Source organism: Etheostoma cragini, chromosome 6 (assembly GCF_013103735.1).
Source record: "Etheostoma cragini isolate CJK2018 chromosome 6, CSU_Ecrag_1.0, whole genome shotgun sequence".
In the NCBI taxonomy this organism is placed as follows: Eukaryota; Metazoa; Chordata; class Actinopteri; order Perciformes; family Percidae; genus Etheostoma; species Etheostoma cragini.
Window position 1 is genome coordinate 24691820 of NC_048412.1, and position 17828 is coordinate 24709647.

Here is a 17828-nt window from a genome sequence, read left to right on the forward strand (position 1 = left end):
ATTACACGGTGAACACATATCCCCCCCCCCCCCCCCCACACACACACACACACATATCTACGGGACTGGTACCAAGTGATCCTGGTCACCTGATCCTGTGCTTGCGTAAGCATGCTGGGAAATCCTAAGCTGAGCTGAAGGGGTTGAACTGAACTGCACACCAAGCTGACAGGACGGTGCCAGGCTCAGTGATGAGCCCTCTTCCCCACCCTCCCCCCACCATTATTTCCCTGGACCCCATATGGGCATCCTGCCAGTCCAGCCCATCCTCCATCCTCATCACCAAACACATCCACACTGCACGCCGAACCTCAGTTACCAGCCGTCTCTGCTGATAGTGTCCTCTACCAAAATGGTTGAATAGTGTGGTTTTCTTCCTGTAAGGCTGCAAACCTCTCTGGGCTTAAGCTGTCGTTTACAATATGTCATTTAAAAATACACTTTGCAATCCTTTATGGCTGACTGAATCACACTATAGTAAGCTCATGAACAATTAACACTGACACACTCAACACCCAGTAGCCTAACCTTAGTCGCATGAAGTAATAATTTCTTCAGTTCCAGCAGTGGCACCACCATGCTTTTTTTTTTTGGATTTTTTTCCCCTTCTACAGACTAAGCAGAAAAGAGTAGCTTACCAAAGCATCAATTTAATATTCTGAATGTTTTTTTTCCTGTCTGTTTGTAAGAAGTGACATTTAATATTTGACCGTAAGCACTTTAAAACCGGCATCACCTAACCTACTTGAGACCATTATAGTGTGAAATGTTATGGGGAGTAGTTGTAAGTGTGACCAGAGCAGCCATCTACGACTAGGGCTGGTTAATATGGTGATATGAGACTAGATATCGTCTCAGATTTTGGAAATTGTGGAGTTGTCTTTTCCAGTTTTTAAAGGCTGCATAACAGTAAAGTTCATGTAATTTACCAGACTGTTCTACTTGTTCTATTAGTTGCCTTTAACCACTTAATCATTATATTCACATTTGTGATGCTTATTTTTCTAAAATATAATTGTGAAAATATTTTTTAAGCACCACTAGCCAAACCTACAATATTGTTTCAGTATCAAAATTGAGGTATTTGTTCAATTATATCGTGATATCTGATGTTTTTTCCTTGTTGCCCTGCATATAACTATTTTCATTACTGTTTAATCTACAGATTATTTTCTCCATTAGTTAATTGTTTGAGTGCATGTCCAAACCCAAACACATTCAATTTACATTGGTATAAAAAAAACAAATGAGAAACAATAAGAACAGCTGCAAATATGCACATTTTAGAAGACGGGACCAGCACCTGCTAGGCTTGTAAAGTGTTTTTTGCGGAGTCAGCAACTGAAAACTGGATGCTGGTCTCTGATTTTCTAGGGTTCAGGGGTCCTGATGGGGAGGAGCGGCCTGGCCTGGTGCTGCTGGTAGCTGTCGCAATGCCGGCTGGGTAGTAAGGGGGGAAACCAGCTGCCCGGGGAGCGCCCATTACGAGATGGAGCCAGAGATAAGTGCTCTCCCAGGCCCCCTTCCACAGGCATAATTAGCACACTTCTTATCTGCTGCTCAATTCACATTCACACCCGCCTGCCATGAATGAAACGTGAAAGAGAGGCAGAAATCGGGGGAACGAGAGAGGTAGAGGGGCAAGACAGAAAGATGGGAGTGAGCTGGAGAAGGCACGGAAGAAACCTGTTCCGAGACAAACCTTCATTTGACAAGAGAGAAACATGTGCGAGTTAATACTGCGACAGGCTCGCTCTCCTCCGTTCTCTTTCTCTATCCTTCCAAGAAGTCTTTGAACTCCTTAACAAAAACAGTGGTTTGTGCATCAAACTGCAATTTGGTAAAACAAAGCTATCTGGGGGTATAATCATCCTAATCAGCAAGAAAAAAATAAAGCCTTTGCAGATATTTCTAGATTATTCCGCCCTTGGTGATCTATTTCTCCCCCCATCGCCTTCATCAAGCACAATTGTGGAAATCTTCCCAACTCCTCCTCCGTCAGACACGTGAAAACCTTTAATAATAACTCCTTAGTGCTACATTTTTTAAAATTGGTTTTAATATAGAGTTAAATTGGTGGTGTGTTTTCTCTTTTATCCCCCCTGTTTCCAACACACACAAGCTTGTATTGTGTGAGCGCCCTGCTCTCTGGGAGAAGATAACAGGGGAACCATGGTCTTACTGAGCGGAGCTAATATAAACAGGTTTGTTTGGTGTTGAAACAATGTCGACTGCTAAACTCCCAACCTACAATAAAGAGGACATGTGTCATTAGGTCGATAATTCCCAGCAGCGATGCACCGAGGCAAGTTTTGCTGTGGGTTGGATGGATTTCTACTTCTTTGCCTTTAACTGTATAAATATGCTGATGTTGTATGAATCTAGTATTAAATATTTCCATGATCTTTTTGATGATGTTTTCTGTATAGACTGAAACGTGTGTGTGTTTGTGTGTGTGTGTGGTCTTGTTTCACTATTTTCATGGGGTCCAAAAACCGGGAGTACAGTATACTTGTGGGGTCCCGACAGCTTTGTGGGGCCAAAATGCTGCGTGGGGCCAAAATGCTGTGTGCATGCGAGTGTGTGTGTATGTGGGGTATTTAGAGTTAAGGTGCGCCAGATTCTTCTCAGGTCAAGGATTGGCTTATTCGGACATCAAAAGAAGTGTCTCAACACCTTGTGTCTAAAATGTGTATTTGGGCTCCTCCTCCTTGGATGCAGGTTTAGGAATTACATGTTTTGGATTTAGAGCACATGAATATTGCTGTAAGAGCTACTTTGGAAAAGTTAGATCTCATGAAATAATCAACAGCATCTAAGCATTATGTTGCTTTATTTTGTGTGTGTGTGTGTGTGTGTGTCTGTACCTGGCTCTTGGAGGCGGCCACCTTTGCAAACAGGGCTTGGGAAACTTTGGCCCTCTTCATCTCCTGCTGGATCTCGTCGTAAATGGTGGAGTTGATGTTGAGGATGCAGCTCTCTGTTTTGCCGTTCCACTCGCTGGGCAGAGGCGACGGTTTTACCTGGTTAAAAGAGTAAGGGCAACAGAAATGATTTGATGAATGAATGAATTCTCTTTTGTAAATGATTTGGTTGTGTGTAAATTCTGGGTCACTGTACTATTCCTGATGATTATTTGTTTTAATATCAACAGCGTTATGTGTGACAAATACTGAGTATCCGTAAGTGTTTTGTAACTGAGTCACACAATTTTCCTTTATTTTTTCAGACATTGTGATTACAAATTAAGCTAAAAGAAACACACACAGAAGCAAAAGCTCTATTTGACCTAGTTATCAGCATTAGGTGTACTCACAATGTTAAGCTTTGTAATAGGTTGAAACAGGGTGTAATTAGACATTCTTTCAAACTAAATCTGATAAAAAATATGAATATTAGCCATGCACTTGAAAAATAAATTCACATGCTGGTACTCTCACTGTTTCCTACTTTAAAGCCTTATAATTACTGAACTAGCAGTGAATTGCATGTTGGGAGATAATTAGCCTCAGAGTGTGCATTGTCTATGAGAATGTGTGCATTCAGACTGGTGAAGGTAGAGAGGTGAGGTGTGTTTTGCTCACAGGGGAAATGCCCACGGGGGTTCGAGGATTCCAGTCGTCGGGCCTCACGCTGTTACAGTCTTCCCTCCGCGGCTGCAGCGACGGGAATACAACGCAACCATTATTAGTTCAGTCTCAAATGAGGAGAAATTAAAGCTATCTGGCTAAACAGAAGTGGGCATGGGCCGGTTACCAATTTCAAGGTATCCCGCGGTTTGAAAAGGTCACGGTTTCAAAACCACTGAATTTCCGCCATACCATTCAGCAAGGTGTGAGCTGTTCTTTTATTTGGTCTTCAAGGACAGAAAATACACTCTCTGCCAGTGTGCAGTGTGTACAAAAAATAAAATACAATGTTTTTAACCAGAGATTTAAAAAATATTACATTTTAAAGCTGTGATTGCAATATCACAATACCGTGAAACCGTGATATGTTTGCTGAAGGTTATCATTCCGTCAGAATCGTATGCGGCCCATGCCCAATCACAAGCATACACACCTATCTCTCTCTCTCTCTCTCTCACACACACACACACACACACACACACACACACACACACACACACACACAGACACACACACAGAGAAGTGTAGATTTACACCCACGCACAGCTCCAGCGATACTTTGCTCAAAAACACTTGGATGTGTTGTGAGAAATGTTATTATTCTTACGTCAAGCTGGTGATTAAAAAATAAATGCAAGTCAAGTGAAATCAAATCATCCTCATTCAGCGGCTTGTTGCATCTTGACAAAAATCCTTTGACAAGGCAACAAGTATCCTAATAAAAGCATTACCCACGAACCATTAGCATATGAATCATTCCATACGAGCCCTTTTGAAAGGAGACAAATCAGCAGGGTTGGGTAACCAACAGCTAGTAACTCATGACACTCTGGGATCAAAAAGCATATGTATTTAAATATTTGTCTAGACAACTCATGCAAGGTCCTTTATGTGTGAAAGACAATCACATCATCCTTAAATTTGTGGTGATACTGGAACGTTGGGAGAATATTTGGGCCTTTCATCCTGTTTTACGACAGCTCGACATGGGCTCGTCAGTCTGAGCGGTAGGTCACCATGTCAAGCTAATTGTTAAGGCTGGGACGTGCACAAACTGGCTTTGGGGGAGTTGGGCCGACCCATCAGCACACATGAGAGAAACATACCTCTGCATCTGTTTTTATGAGGCCAATAAAAATCCTCCTCTGTCTCTGGCTCAATTGCCACCCTGGCTGATTTATGTGCTTAGATTCACACCGCATTGCTCCATAGGAGAGGCTGGCAGATGGCCAGGTGTATGAGTGTGCAAACGTGTGTGTGTGTGTGTGTGTGTGTGGGTGTGCCTGTGAGTATCGCGTTGTGAAGGAACAGGTCTACATGATAAATGTTGATGGGGTTTGAGTCATACAGGTAAAGCATATTAGGCCTCAGGATAGTCTATTGATATGCCAAAAGTATTCTGAGTTTGAGTTTTGGATCATGTTTGAAATAGTTTGAATGCTACGTGCTGTAGTAGTCATTGTGTGTGTTGTTCAGGTTTCAGATCTCTTTCTGCATTGTTATGCATCTCTATAGCTCTGCAAGCTGGTCTCAGACATGCTAATCGTCCCTCTGTACATTCATTCGGTAAAAAAGTGGCTTGTTGATATTTGATTCACCTGACAAATAAAAAAAATAAAAAAATAGTACCAAATGGTGTCTCTGCATGTGATATTTTAATAAAATCATCAGCAGTAGGTTATTAAGCCAAACAAAACTTTCTTTTGCAAAGGGGTCCAGCTCTCTTACTCTGACTCTCTGTCCTGCTCTGACACAGCCTCTGATTGTAAAGGTGGGCCGTGAACTGAACAGTGGCCTTGCATAGGTTCAGCACCGCTGCTTCAGAATGCCACTCTTTCTTTTTAGTTTTGCAAAGACAGCAACTGGCATCATACTGAGCAGTTTCAGGGTGGAGGCTCCGTCTTGGAAATGGGTGGGCCTGTGCTTGTCTTTCTTTCTCTTAATAAAAGCCAAATCTTCCCTGGGGACAGGACAGAGGAGGCCTTTGTGTGCCCCTCTCACCTCCCAGATGCAGCTGACCGCACTTCAAATAGGCTTAAGTGGTAGAAAGTCGCCACATACCTTTCAAGTGAGGGACACTGATTTGCGGTGGTTTTGGAATACGAACTGACTAAACGATGTTGATCTTTCACGGAGCTTGTCATCACTGAGTGAGCTTTCTTTTTTTGAAAATGGGGCGGAGGGGGCTGTTAATGCTGCCTAATGCATGGTAAAAGGTCAAAATTAGCACAAAAATTATGCATCATTTTTGCACCATTCTCACCTGTGCGGAGAGGGCGGGGATGATGTAGAACTCATTTACATGCAGGGAGAATGTAAAGTATGTTCTCTAGTGTGCACGTTGACGGAACGAATGGGCTTTTATTTATTCCATGTTTTTACGGACAGGTAGAAGAAAGAGTTACAACTGGGGAGAATGTGAGGTGTGTACAAAAAAACACATTGTGCTAGGGAGGTGCTTGTATCCATACTTGCTGTCATCAATTGAAAACAGAGTGCGGCTAATGACTGCAGTGCACCAGCAATTCGACATACTCTTTTTTTACACTCTAATAGACTAAGTACTGTAACTATTAATTTGTTTAAACTCTTGTTAAACCTAGCAGTCTTCACAAGGTTTGTTAAGCGTGCCAGGAGAACGTGACACCACCACAAACACAGATTTTACATTCCAGCTTTTTGAAAACACTCAACCCTGCTGTCATACCTGCACACCTGCCAACACATGCACAACACTAACAATACGTTGAGCTAACTAGTTGACAGATCAACTATCACATACATTTTTTTATATGATGAATGAATTCAGACTTTGTCATCTCTCTTTTTGATGCATGCTTTTTAAACTATGGCTGTACTTGTGTTCCATCTCCAATATAAAGAGCTGCAATTTTGTTATCCCTTTTCAACCTTTAAGAACTCTAATTTCACAATATTCTGACTAAGTCAACAAATATCTCTCTGAATCAAAAAGGCTCTGAAGGGAGAAATCGCATTGACCCTCAGTGGGCGGAGCCAACGACAACATTTTTCAGTGTGTAAGTTAAGCTAGCTAGCTAACTTGAAAGGTAGGTGATGGCCCTGTTGGGTAACGATTTTTGCATTTGAGGATTTTTGTTCCTGAGACTAGGATTTGGTTTTCCTTCATCGATACTTAGAAATATAATTACACTTCTGGGCTACATGGAGACTGTGAGAATTGTGTTTTCACCAAGTTTCCATGCCTTATAAAGGCGAACACTGAACAAATGGTTATTTGTTTTCCTTTACAATAACAGCAGACAAATACGTTTTCAGTGATCTCAAAAAGCATCTCCACTTCTTCCGCCCATGATCATTATCTTTTAGAAAGTGAATAAAATAATCTATGATAACTTTAGGTGCATTTTGCATGCATAACGCCTTGTTATAATGCATGACACATTTACAGTGTTGCAGTGGTGCTACATCAATTGACCGCTCAAACCATAAATCAGATCCTATGCAGTACAGCAGCACCACCAGCAAACCTTGAGGGGGTATAAATCTGCCTTCATCCCTTGACTTTAAATTCTAATGCCCCTGTGAATTCAAAAATCTTAGCGCATTAAGGTTTATTCTAATATGTTTAATATGTTTCCGTCTATCGCTCAAACATGCATTGCAGAAAACAAACCTCTGGTACCTGTACAGGTCGGCTGGGTGGAGTGCTGATGAGCGGAGGTGCGCCCATTGCTGACGCTGCCGTGAGGCTGCGTTCCCTCTCATCCTGATAGATGCGATCGCGCTCAGCCTCCGGCAGCTGCAGGAAGTTCTGCATGGCGCGGAGGTTGACCAGCAGCGACTGGGACGCTGTTTTAGGGTCTTCCTCCTTGCGTAAAATCTCGGACAGCAGGCCCTGCATGATGGGTTGGGTGGGAAACAGTTGGGTGGTGGGGGTCAAGAGGGGAAGCAAGAAGAAGAAGAATTACATTAGAGGATTCCTAAGTAAGTCACTAAAGGAGAGCATAAAGACTCTAAGGACAATACCCTAAGGACTTATACCCACTTAAACTGTTAACAACTACTGCCTTTTAGGGACTCTATTTAGACCATAGTTTTACTCCACAGTGTTTCTGTAGAGGCAGGTGGGGTCACAGGCTTTTTCAGACTTAGCTTTCCCTACAGTCACTCTCTGCCTTCCACTGTTGTTGTAAACTTGCGTTATCAAAGTGAACCGCTCAGCCTCCTGCATGTTCTCTTTACAGAGCTTTTGTCTTGAAGTAAAAAAATTTTTTTAAATCCTGCTCTGTCAGTTTGTAACACTTCATTAATGTTCATTCTCAGTTGACAAAACTATGTAATTGAAACTTTTGTATGCCATTTGAACCTGTAACATTTTATTGTGTGTCATTTTGCAGTTCTTGGACATATTCTTAGAGCCATGTGTGGCTTTCGATAGAAGAAGCAGCTACTCGCCTGAAATGTGAAAGTCTTGTACGGCGGGCAATCAGTGTATCCTCTGTTTACTTTCAATAGCGCTCAATTCCATCATTATGAGACGGCGATGACTCCATTATCAGAGATGTGTGATTGGGCCTTTTCATCAGCTCTTGGCCACACACTGTGCAAACCATCGCTCCGCTTCTCTCAGTATCAATAGGTGTGATTTGGTAATAAAACAAGGTGATGTGGAAAACATGCTCATGCTTATATTTTTTTATTTTAGAGTAGTCCTCTCGGGAAATGAGAAGAGCTAAAAAAATGTGATTGGTGTTTGTCTGACTATTAAAATATATATGTGTCACGTTTAAATAGGTAGGTCTGTGGTGTTCAGACAAGTATGAGCAGATACTCACATGAAATCTGACTCAGACTGACGTTCTTATGGCGAAGTGGACTGCGCACTTAATGTAAACAAGCATTCAGGGGATAGATATCTAATTTATGTTTGTACTGTGTGTGTGTGTGTCTGCATTCTTCAGTGTGTGCATGCTTATCACTCTTCGCCATTGACCCTTTCTGTCTATCTCTTTGGTCAATCAGTTTCTTCAAAAAAAATACAGAAAAAGCCTTGTTTCCTGCCCTCAGTCTCTAATCCACCTCCTGAATTGACAGCAGCCCCTTCATGTCCCTGCTCAGCAACCCCCTCCCCGCTCAGTTTATAAAAACAACTCGTGGAAGAAAAAAAAACACTTGGCTAATAAAGAATCCTCCAAAGGCAAACTCTCCAATGGCACATTGGGCTAATTCCTCATATCAGCCACAGATAAGACTGTGTCTGTGTCGGAGCTTGATCTGCACCAAAACACCACTGTCTGACTCTCACATATATAACACACACACACACACAGATACACACACACACTTTGGGGGTTGCTGTACGTTCTTCCTCTAATAGATACTTATCAGTTTCTGTTTGTTTCCTTTTTCATACACAGCGACTTCAAAGCAAATGGAGTTGTAATGAGGTTTGCTGTCACCTCCTTCCACCCTCCATCTAATACAACACGGTACATTCTAAGACATTATCGTTGCCTTCTGTGTGTGCGTGTGTGGGGAGGTGGGGAGGCCTCTGACTATGAAGTGAAACCACATATTTTGGCAGGAAGACAACGCACGCCATGACCGAGCCGGGGTCTTTCACATGGCAGGCTGCCAGTTGTGTTGAAGTACAGTAGAGGTGCTGGATTGTTCTGGAGGGAGAATTATGAATGAAATATAGACTGTGGAAATAAACCATATCAAACCCCAGGCTTTTCTAAGTATTTCTTAGTAAAAAAAGGTCCCATAAGTGTTTTATGACTTCTTGTTATGATGTGTGTATTTCCTTTTCAAATAGGTTGTTGGTGTGGAATCTTTGACAGTGAGGGATTGTTGAAACATTTAAGATGACATTTTTGGACATTTTAGTTACACCCTGTAACATTAGTTGTGCTACTTAATGTTTTTTAAGAGGTACTGTTTGTACTCCAAATGGACCGACTGGAGTATAAAATTAAATAAAAATGAATTAAAAGTGCTACGATCTAGAAGAAATTGCCCTATATCATTATTGTTATGATTATTATCATTAAAATTATCATAATTACTAAAGCAGAAAGTAGCAGGAAGGAGAATGAGGCTTCGGACTGAAGTAGTAACTTTTACTACTGACAATATTTTTAGTAATGACAATGATTGGATTTTTCTGTTGATTTTGTTTTAAAGTTATTCTAGCCCATCTGTCTCCCCTCCTCACCTGGGTTCTGTTGAAAGCCACGCGGGCAAAGACTGCCTGTGAGATGCCCGCCCGCTTCAGCTCGTCCCTCACCCACTGGTAAATCTCAACGGACACCTCTGTATTTGATGCCACCTGTGGCTCCATGGGCTTGGAGTGGGAGTTGCGGTTGACAGGTGGGTGGTTGAGGTACTGCTGGGACAGGGACTGCTGCGCCAGCAGCCGGTTCACTGCGTACTGCTGGTTGAGGATCTGTGCCATTACAAGCTGCTGGTTGACCAGCTGGGGGCTGATGGGTGTGGACACCAATCCCGGGTGGTGCAGACTGGGAAGCTGCGGCTGCCGGCCACCGGTCTGGCCACCGTGCGTTGGTGGAGCGTGGGGCAGCGGTGGAGCGTGGGGCAGCGGGGGCACCGGCGAGGAAGGAGTCTGCTCGGCTGTGCTGCCGGGAATAGGCTGCTGCTGCTGGGAGAAGCCTAGGTGGTTGTGGTTGTGGTTGTGACTGTGGCTGTGATTAGAGCCGGGTGGAGAGAGGTCGGATAGGCCATCTATCTCTGCTGGAAGGAGAAAAACGAGCAAAGATATGGTAGAAGTGGAGGGCAAAAGAGACAGAGACAGAGATGGGAAAAAGACAGGGTCAGTTATAGTTTCAAAGTCTACCTCAAACACCACAAAGGAAACTCAGGAATCCACATTGTAAAAGAGAGGAAAAAAACTAAACTTCAAGTGCTGGACAATCCCAAAAAGTGGAAGCTTAATCTCAAAATTGTAAACAGTTTGATCAGTTTAATATCAACGTAGCAATAAACCAATCTGCTCTGCAGGAGATCAAACTTTAACCTCAAGTGAATCTTAGCCTGTGAGCTAACATTCCTGTTTACTTTCATGACACATGGAAAGGAAAACATTGTTGCAGTCCACCAACCCAAAACCACCAACAAAAAGAAACAGGAGTTCAGTGTCTTTTTCCTAACCAGTACCCTTCACAGGCCTCTTCCTCCCTGATTGAATATGACACAGCTGATCAGCCATCGACAGGTTAAATAAAGGGAAAAGATCGAAACGCAGATAAAAGAGCTTCATTGTGTTTGACCTGCATCTTCCACAAGCCATGCCTTTGTACGTCTGTGGCCTCATCATGTGAAAAATAAATCTGGGAGACACAGTAGAGTGTGTGTATGTGTAGATACAGGATTTATGTGTGTGTATGTGTATGTGTTTGTTTTCTTTCTTTGCATCCTTAATTCCAAAATAAGGAACACAACCTAGCCAATATGACATTTTTAGGGGAGGATGGTCTAAACATAAGGAGCAGTGAACGGAGACAGAGGTGGATAGAGTGTGTACACTTGTCTGAGTCTACTTAAACCGACAGTTCTTTAACTGTCTGTGAGATTAAAAAAATATATCTATGTGCCGTCATTTAATGGCGTTTTGGAGATTTTTGTGGTATCTCTTGCTTTGGGAATCTTTAAGTCGATAATGGCTGCTCGGGAATATTTTAAGACCGGTTTAAATGATGTGCTTAGAGGATGAAAACAATGATTTAACATCCAAAATACTACCCACAGTGAAGTGAATGAGCATTTGGAGCAGCTGAATGTTTTTAGGTTTCCGCCTCTTGTTAAGGAATTCACATATGCTGAGGTTTTCTGTGTGCACTACGCCCAGTGAGTGAGTGAGGGGGCAGCGTTTAAGTATTCATACGGATGGCACCTTAGAAGTGTGCTGCGGCCTCCACATCCCACAGAAAAGCAACGTATGAGATTGTAAAAAGCGTAAATTGCCGTTAAGGGGAAGAGGGGGGGGGGGGGGGGGGGGGGGGAGTCTTCAACAAGCTGAATTTTTTAGTAGATGAAAGATTAAGTGCATGGATCTTTTCCAAAAATACCCACAATAATTGTGTGTTTTAGCTGCCTGTTCCCTAACTGTCAGCAAGCACAAAACACCCGGCCTAAGACGGGTCTATTGAGCGTTTGTCAAAAACAAATGATGGGGAGGAAAAAAATTAAAAAAAATAATCTTGGTAATAATCACATCTCTTCCTATAATCCCTGACATTCCCTGGCTCTGATGGTATGGCATGTCTATTCACTCATATGTGAATGTGTGTGTGTGTTTGTGTGTGTGTGTGTGCGCATATGCTTGCTCGCACAGATTGCTGGGGGGCATGCTCACAACACACAAACACACCGGCACATGGAGGCATTTCCATGCAAATTGAAAAGAGAAAGGGTGACAGAAGAGCATGGCAGGCCCTGGGAGAAAAAGGCTGCCACAGAAGCAGCAGTCCTCGTGTGGAATCCTGCCACAAAAGAGCCCGGATTAAACACACAATGGGAATGGGATGTGGGCTGAGGAAGGGAGGGAGTGTGTGTGTGTGTGTGTGTGCGTGAGAGAAAGAGAATGAGAGAGAGAGAGAGGAGATGAGAAAGAGAGACATACAGTACAAAGTGACCCAACGCTCTTTCTCTGTGTTGGCTTCCCTGCACTAGTGTTTCCAACTCAAAAGAAGAGACACCACATTCGCTGGCGGCCGGTAACACCACTTCAGCTGGCAGAGCAGCAGAGTAGCTTACCAGTACCTATGACCAGGTACTTATTCCCCTTGACTTTGGGCTTAAACTGCTTGCTAAATGCGGTGTGGTGAAGTAAATGCAGTGTCACATTTGACGCCACCGCCAAAGCACAAAGGGATGACCGTGCCACTGTCTCTTCCAGCCTTCAAACTTGGCATTTCACCAGGACGTTTGTGGCCATGTTCAGCAGGCAGCAGCCCGTCATGAATATTGAGGTTGGGGGAGTTGCCGCGGAGCGTGTGGTGGGCACCTGAGGCTTGTGTGCCAAGGTTTTTTTGTCTGAGGTTTGGCTAAGATGGTATATTGGGTACTGGAGTTTGTGTGAATATGTGTAGGCATATCTTGAGATGTTATCGCTGCTTCTGTGGCGTATATGTCAGTGGTTTTGTTCTTATCAGGACTTGATGTCCCCAAAGAGTGACAGAAACAAAAATTTTAAATGACAGTTTAGCACTGTCTGCTTCTTTGATGTCGAAAGGTTATAGTATTTTAATGTATTTTAGCTGAAATGGGACGTTGATGTGTGACCATGATGTAGGTGTCATTTTAGTTTATATTTTATAGGATATAAGTTAAGATGAGAAGGGGGAAGGAAGGATTGCTTCAAAACTCCAAATAGAGTATGAGCTAACAAAGTAAATACAAGATTTTTCATTTTAATGAGACTTTAAAGTGCTATTTGGTTTTCGGATAAGGATTAAGATTTTAATTGAGATTCAGTTTAGGCAACACAGGCAGTAAGGTTAGGAATTAAGACAGGAATGTAGCTAGCTATCACAATGTGTTCCCACAGTCCCATTACGGCGACAACAACCTGGTTGAAACAGAGGAAAGCACTACGTTTTTAGGGTTAAAGCTTTGTTAGGTTTAAGATTGGGTTGGGCATGTAATGCACATAGTTACGGTTTTGCTTAGTCTCCCAAAAAATTATTTATGTCAATGTAATGTCCGCCAAAGTGAAAAAAAACAAAACAAAGGGAGTGTTTGTGTGTTCGCCTTTGTTGCAACATACCTAGTGCATTGGCACGTGGGCTCTCACGGAGGACACACGTCCCCAGGTAGCCCTCCAGCTGGGAGGGTTGGCGCATACCTGCACATTTGTATGACAGGGCACACACACACACACACACACACACACACAGGTGAGGAAATAAACAGTGTCAAAGCTTTCATCTCTCCCACTCCAACTAAGCAGAAATATGACATTTAAAACACAAGGATCATGAAGGCCATACAAGCAGTGGCAGCAGCCCCATTTTTTTAAGGAAACCAAACCAGATAGAAAACAAGTGTGACAGAAAACGTGTAGGAGTATACAAAGTGTACACAAGTGCAGCAGGTCTGAAGTAAATAATGTTCTTAGCATATGTTGCCACATTAACAGAAGAAATAAAAACATGATATGATCACGACGCGCTATTTGCATGGAGGCTGTGAAAACATTTTGATATAATATCTCATCTGTCATCGCTGCGAACAGTAGTGCACTGGCAGAGAAAAAAAGATTGTTCAACAGATTGTTAAAGCTAATATCTCAACATTACACCGCCTATGAGCATCGCAACAGAGTGGTGTTCTGCTTAATCTAAAGGCACAAAAACATATCGGAATTCTATTTGCAGCTTGGGTGCTACTAGTCTCACATAACCTCATTTCCTGGCGGGTCAAAGGGGTTTTTTTTGGAGATAATATAAAGCATGCGTTGTTAGAGGGTTGATAAGAAAATATAATTGAATTACAAACTAGGCGGTGGCCGGGTGAAGTCACTGCATCCTTTTGTTCATGAAATAGTAATACTCACTCACAAACAAAAAATAAAGGCCCCAATTTGGCACTTGCATTAGTGTTAGTTGAGGTAATAATGGATAAATCACCGATAAGCCTCTTTTACACTGCAAAACAGTGTGGAGCGATCTCAAATTATTAGATAACAAGATAAAAATGTATTTCTGCTTCATGCAACAGCAGTAAGACAAAGAGACGGTCGGTCAGAGAACATATTGTAATGCCGACTGGTGTGTATTTGTGTGTCCATGTGTGTGTGTGGAGAGAGATAAACGTGTGAGCGCCATACTTTGCGTCCCTCCGTTTTGCTTACCCATCATATCTTTTGTCTTCTTGAAATGTTTATACCAGCGCCCAAATTCCTGACACTTCGCCGCCGACACATTTGCATAGTAAGTGCTGTTCACAATGGAGGAAATCATACTCTGAAAGAGAGAGATTGATTGAGAGGGAGAGAGAACGAGAGAGAGACTTTAGATTCTCATTGTGGAAAAAAACAGACATAATATTAAAGCTTGTGAAACATGCAGTAACACTGTAGCTTGTCAAAACAAATAAAAGATAGGGACACGGTAAAACCCAGCACTAAAAAAAGCCAACTGAAAAGTATCAAGACATGCAGAAATTTGGGATCTAGTCTTCTAAAGGTGAAACAAATTAAATCAAGCAAGGTTTTATCTGTTCTTTTTTATCAAATGCCGTTGAGTTTGTCGGAACACTTTTTTTTTGTCTTTCACAGTGGGTAAATTATAAGGTCAACTGAGTTCTGACTGTTGATTTGGAGAGCAGACGGCAGGATACATATTTACCTTCAAAAGGAAAGAAAGCAGCTTATTGAATATCAGCATCTGGGGAGTTCGGGTGATGTAAACATATAAACCTCGTTTATTTTTCAGCTCTTTATTGATACAATCTGTAAAAGACAACAACAACAACTTCAAGCAGATCGCGGGCCGCACTGAGCATGTCGTTCTCCAACGCATGTGTGCGCCCATCTCCCCCTTTACAGTCGATTCCCTGCCCTCTCTACATTTACTTCAACCATCCTCCTTCGCCTCAGAACAAAAACAAAGAGGCAATATTTTTCTTTCCCTTTCCAGTTTCATTAAAATGAATGTTTTAACACCTTTGCCGGCCTCCGGGCAAATAGCGAGGGTTGGTGCGGGAGAAACTGTTTTTGATTGTTATAAATATTCAAAAGAACCAAACCATCTGTTTTCAAATTACAGGTATGCCATCTTTATCATTTTCTATAATATATGCGCTTGGAGGATGGCAAGGGAACCTTCTGGCACAGCAGCATGGAGGTAGGCGCACAATGAATGGGTGGAGGATGACTCCGCTTCTCCAGCTTTTCCGCACAAAAGGGAGGCTACAGGATGGCGTGAGGAAGGTCGATCTAACTCTGAACTCCCGACCTCTCTAATAAAGCTCTTTACACCTTATGAGATGAAACCCCTCCGAAGTGTAACACAAAACTTCAGAAGGGACACAAATGCAAGCAAAGGACCAACAAGACCAAGATGGACACAGGTTTTCTTTGTCAAACTATAGCAGGCAGGGATCTGCTTGAGGTTGATCTAGTCGACTTTAAGCCCTGTCTCAACCAGCTTCACGGGACACGTCGTCCTACTAACAGTTACAGGATTGGCCGTTTGTGGCCAATGACACCACACGAGACTTTATAAAAGCCAGAGTTCTCAAAGACATTGACTGTGCTAGATGCCACGTCTTGCTGTAAAAGTATTAAAAAACCAAATCGATGTTAAGGAAGATATGTGTTCTCTCTCACCATACCTGCTTTCACAAGGTTGAGTCAAATGCGATTGGACTTTGTTATGCCCATTTAGCAGCTGGGTGTGAATTTGTGCAAAACCATGCTGCGGTGCATCATGCCGTCATGATGAAAAGCAAGAGGGTGAAGAGGTCAGCATTTGGACTTGTGTGGTATAACAAAGCTGTCTCTAATAGATCTACTTAGAAGTCCTCATTCAATGAAAAACTCTGATAGAGTTCAGGTTAGGGTGAGGAAGTCAGAATTGCCCTTTTAATGGGTCATTCATTTATGTATGAAGCAGCTCCTTTTGGATTTATGCAATACTGGTATCAGGAAATAGCAACTTCAACCTTCTATGGTCTTAAAATTTGAACTTCTGTTTATTCATCATGATAAGCATAAGCCAGAGTAAATCAGAATGAATGGTTTTGTTCTTGATTTACTGCCTTGGAATGGAAAAAATTTGGGATGACGTTTGGAAGGGCAGCAAACCACACATTCCCCTTTAACATTGGTTCTGGTGGCCAAATCCCAAGCCAAAGTTCGACCTGAAAACCACTTAGTTATAGTAAGAAGAGTTCTCTATGAGTCAGTGGGATAATGAACTCCTCTCCTCCAGCCTGCCATGTTTTATTTACAGTATATCTGGGCGAAGGCGGCTCCAGGCAACAAACAAGAGACCTGCAGAAGACGGTGTGCCTTTCTCTCTGCCTTCCCATCTTTCTCTCTATCTCTCTCGCTCCCTCTTTCTCCGCCATCTTTGACACAGATGTTCTAATAAACGCTCCTCATTAATCAGCCCTCTCCCTCAATACATCACTCTACCTCTCACAGGGGGCCTCACGTGTATGTGTGAATAAAACAATACACACACACACACACGCACACACACACACACACACACACACATGCACACACCTATTCTCTCTCTTGCTCTCCCCACTGCTCTGTCATACACACATGCATATGCACTAAGTGAAATCAAGCAGATAACCAGAGCCTCTGCTGCCACTGCGGTGCCAGCAGGAGGGCTGTGCTAGGGCTTGTCAACAGGTAGCATGGCTGGCTGTGTGTGTGTGTGTTGTGTGTGTGTGTGTGTATGTTTGCATGAGCATGTGTGTGGACCCTTTAAGTGATAGCCATCTGCAGCACAGAGAGCTTATCAGCAAGACCAGGAAGTGGCACTGGGCTACTATCGGTCCCCAACATCTACTCCACTCCCCATCATGGGAGACAGGAAGAGAGAGAAAAAAAGGAGGGAGTGAGTGTGCGTGTGTCTGTGTGTGTGTGTGTGTGTGTGTAACAGAATAGCGGTGCAGCAGGCAGGTACTGAAGGCACCCAGCTGCCAGCGTTAGAGTGTGGTACACACACTGGCAAATGCAAACACACACAGTGCAGTTACACAAAGACATACATGCAGATTAACACACATATTCGTACATAATTGAACTTGAACACACACACACACACACACACACACACACACACACACACACACACTTTGCCTGATGTCTTGAATCAGCTGGGTGAAAAGCACATCCCATTTGCAACACTGTGCCTTCTCTCTCGCCAACATCTAACATTGCTCAATTATGGCACATATCCACCTCAACTGGAATGACACTTCAAACTTGCAAACACACACACACACACACAAACACACACACACACACATGTATACACAAATACATACACATACACTTGCAACTGGTTTGCGCCTATGGCTGCCGAGGTGGTGAAGTCCTGCAAAGATGGCATTTTGACGACTATTTGCCACTACGCTACGCAGCAGCTGGTGCATCAGGGGCCGCCCAGTGAGAGTGAGCAGGGGGTGTGCAAGAAGAGGTAATGGCAATTGGAAAGAGTAGGGTAAGGGGGG

The 17828-nt window shown here is 43.0% G+C and overlaps 1 protein-coding gene across 9 annotated transcripts in view; it reads right to left on the reverse strand.

The window, feature by feature from the left end:
• LOC117945610 (DNA-binding protein SATB1) overlaps positions 1-17828 on the reverse strand; it is a 59973-nt gene that overhangs the window by 17078 nt on the left and 25067 nt on the right. For 7 of the 9 annotated variants that reach the window (XM_034873191.1, XM_034873192.1, XM_034873197.1 and 4 more), the window contains 6 exons: positions 14485-14596; positions 13399-13476; positions 9829-10364; positions 7294-7506; positions 3585-3656; positions 2868-3023 (listed from right to left, as the gene is read on the reverse strand). In XM_034873191.1, the coding sequence (XP_034729082.1) occupies positions 2868-3023; positions 3585-3656; positions 7294-7506; positions 9829-10364; positions 13399-13476; positions 14485-14596 (1167 nt within the window). The remainder of the gene's footprint in view (positions 1-2867; positions 3024-3584; positions 3657-7293; positions 7507-9828; positions 10365-13398; positions 13477-14484; positions 14597-17828) is intronic. The other 2 variants (XM_034873198.1, XM_034873193.1) reach the window with 1 other exon arrangement.